We start from the raw sequence: 2,241 nt of genomic DNA, 5'->3' as shown, positions 1-2,241 counted from the left end.
ACGTTTGCTCGAATTTTCATAACCTCGAAAGTAATTTTGAGAGGAAAATGTTTTTTCTTTTAAACCTAACTTAACTGAACCTAGTCTTTGCGATAAACATATCCTGAAAGAACAACGGTTTCGTTATAATTCGGTTTTCGGTGTATGAAAATTCAGACTGAGGCTAAGTGCAGGCTTACGAATAGTTGCGAAATTGTATTGGCGATTGTCACGAGGCATGATGATGACAGGTGGAGTAAAGCGACAAGAAATGGTTACAGAAACTTGGGGCGTTCTGTAGCGATATGAGTAGACACCGTCAAAGTCACGGGCGGCACTGCGAGAGGCATATACCCAGCAATTGATGATGATGACTGTAGCCACTTTCCATCAAGTTTAACTGGTTGCCAGTCTAAAAAATAAGAAAAAAGAATAAAAGATACCGAGCTCCTGTCGAGTTTTCTCCAAATCCTTAGCCAGTGTTACGTTCTCGGCGCAATACTCCACTAACAGCTGGTATATGGCGAAGTTCTCTCGCTCCCTCTTCTTGAAATCTAAAACAATTTTATTTATGCTCTCTTCTTCTGTGTAATCCTGTAAATAAATAACCCACTTAAGGTGATAATTGCATAAAATTTTAGATCAAAATTCCCGCTATTAGATCATCGCAGTGGCGAGAGGTGTATGTAAACTGATTGTAATCGGATTGCATTGTTTTCCAAATTAGTCGTATATTATGAGTATAGCAGCTTCTAGACCTAAAAGAAAATGTAGACGATTTCTACGAGTTATTATGTTAATATGAATTAAAAAAAGATTGGGTATTTATGTAAGAATTGAAGAACAAACAGTTTACAGGAATAGTCCCGTTGACTAGTTAATTCTTTTTGACCTTTGAAATCTTGATAATGATTGGTAGTCGTTTCTAATTGAAAAATAAATAACGAATTCTGGGCTGTTATTATAATGTAAACTTTACCCTGTTAGCATATGGTTAAAAGTTCAATACCGTCAATACCTATTATTGCAAGTAACGATGTTTTGATTTTATATTGTAATGTCAATCAATGTGCTGCCATCTCGCGATCAGTAGCTGAACGACGATGCATTCGAGATGTTTACTTGGTTCTCCAAAAAAGAAGTGACCATATTGCAGCGGTATAAGGTTTAATTTCGTTTATTGTAAAATAAAAATTATTACGATAAATATAAAAATTAAGTGAAATAAGACTTAACAATGATATGGAACACTGATATGGATTATATTAGAGGTGCGACTTTCATTTCTGCACTCCAAAGTAGCAAAATAAGTAATTTCTTACGATTTCAGAGGTTTTGCGCGAGACAATTGACACGACCATACCATACCTTACAAAGCGACAATGGCGGACTGAGCATAAAATTCAAGTACTGTTGGCCTACGTACCATGCAAACTAAGCACTTCACTGTATTCGTTGTTCTGTAGTTGCCAACCTGTGTCAAGCCGCGTTCGTACGAACCGATGCGAAACGCACAACGTCTTTTTCGCTCTTACGTTCATGGTTATAAAGCTTTTTCGACTGGCTTAATGCAACTTTGCATTAATAAATGTGGTGATCTTATTTTACAATGCCGTTAGCGTATTTACGTACTGCATCCTACTCGTATTCGTTCGGCATCGGAAGCTATACAAATCGGGACAACTCAGACCAACTTCGGCTGTCGCTTGTGTTAAGCCAGGTTCGAATTCGAGAAAATACAAATATCGCTTGTACGCCTAGAGATTTAGTAGTAGCAGAGCTCCTTATGAAACAGTTCGTCTAGGGTAGTACTGCCACCTTACCTCTTTCTGCCGCCAAGCAGTAATGTCAGTATTACTGTTTTGAAGGGTAAGGGTGCTGGAGAAATTACAAGCACATATTTTGACTTGTTCTCTCAAAGCGACAGGCGCAGTGGCAGTGCCTCTCAGATCTTTGGTCTGATCGGAACTTTTAGGTGAGTAGCTGACCATCAGGCACACGACTTGTTCGTCCCGTCACTAGATGTTATAAAAAAAAATATCCCTGTGACATTTCGGACCGTCATTTCTCGGATTCGGAACTGATAGGATTATACTGATAGGAGTCTGAACTTCATTCACTTCACTCTGAAATTCGGAACTGGACGTAAGACGCAAACGTTCTTAGTGAGTGGTATAGCTACCAAACAATTACAAGTGTATTATATTTAAGTATATTTAAACAAACGCAAATGCGCAATTGCATCGCTACACTTGGAATTTA

General features: G+C 38.2%; 1 protein-coding gene across 1 annotated transcript in view; it reads right to left on the bottom strand.

The window, feature by feature from the left end:
* The window catches only part of LOC113227797 (meiosis-specific nuclear structural protein 1-like), an 18,294-nt gene that overhangs the window by 11,054 nt on the left and 4,999 nt on the right, over positions 1 to 2,241 (bottom strand). Inside the window, exon 7 of the mRNA XM_026460814.1 lies at positions 423 to 573. Coding sequence (XP_026316599.1) covers positions 423 to 573 — 151 coding nt within the window. The remainder of the gene's footprint in view (positions 1 to 422; positions 574 to 2,241) is intronic.

Source organism: Hyposmocoma kahamanoa, unplaced genomic scaffold, assembly GCF_003589595.1.
Source record: "Hyposmocoma kahamanoa isolate Upper Pololo Valley unplaced genomic scaffold, ASM358959v1 217, whole genome shotgun sequence".
NCBI lineage: Eukaryota > Metazoa > Arthropoda > Insecta > Lepidoptera > Cosmopterigidae > Hyposmocoma > Hyposmocoma kahamanoa.
The sequence above is the reverse complement of the archived record's forward strand: the minus strand, read 5'-3'. Positions and strand labels throughout refer to the sequence as shown.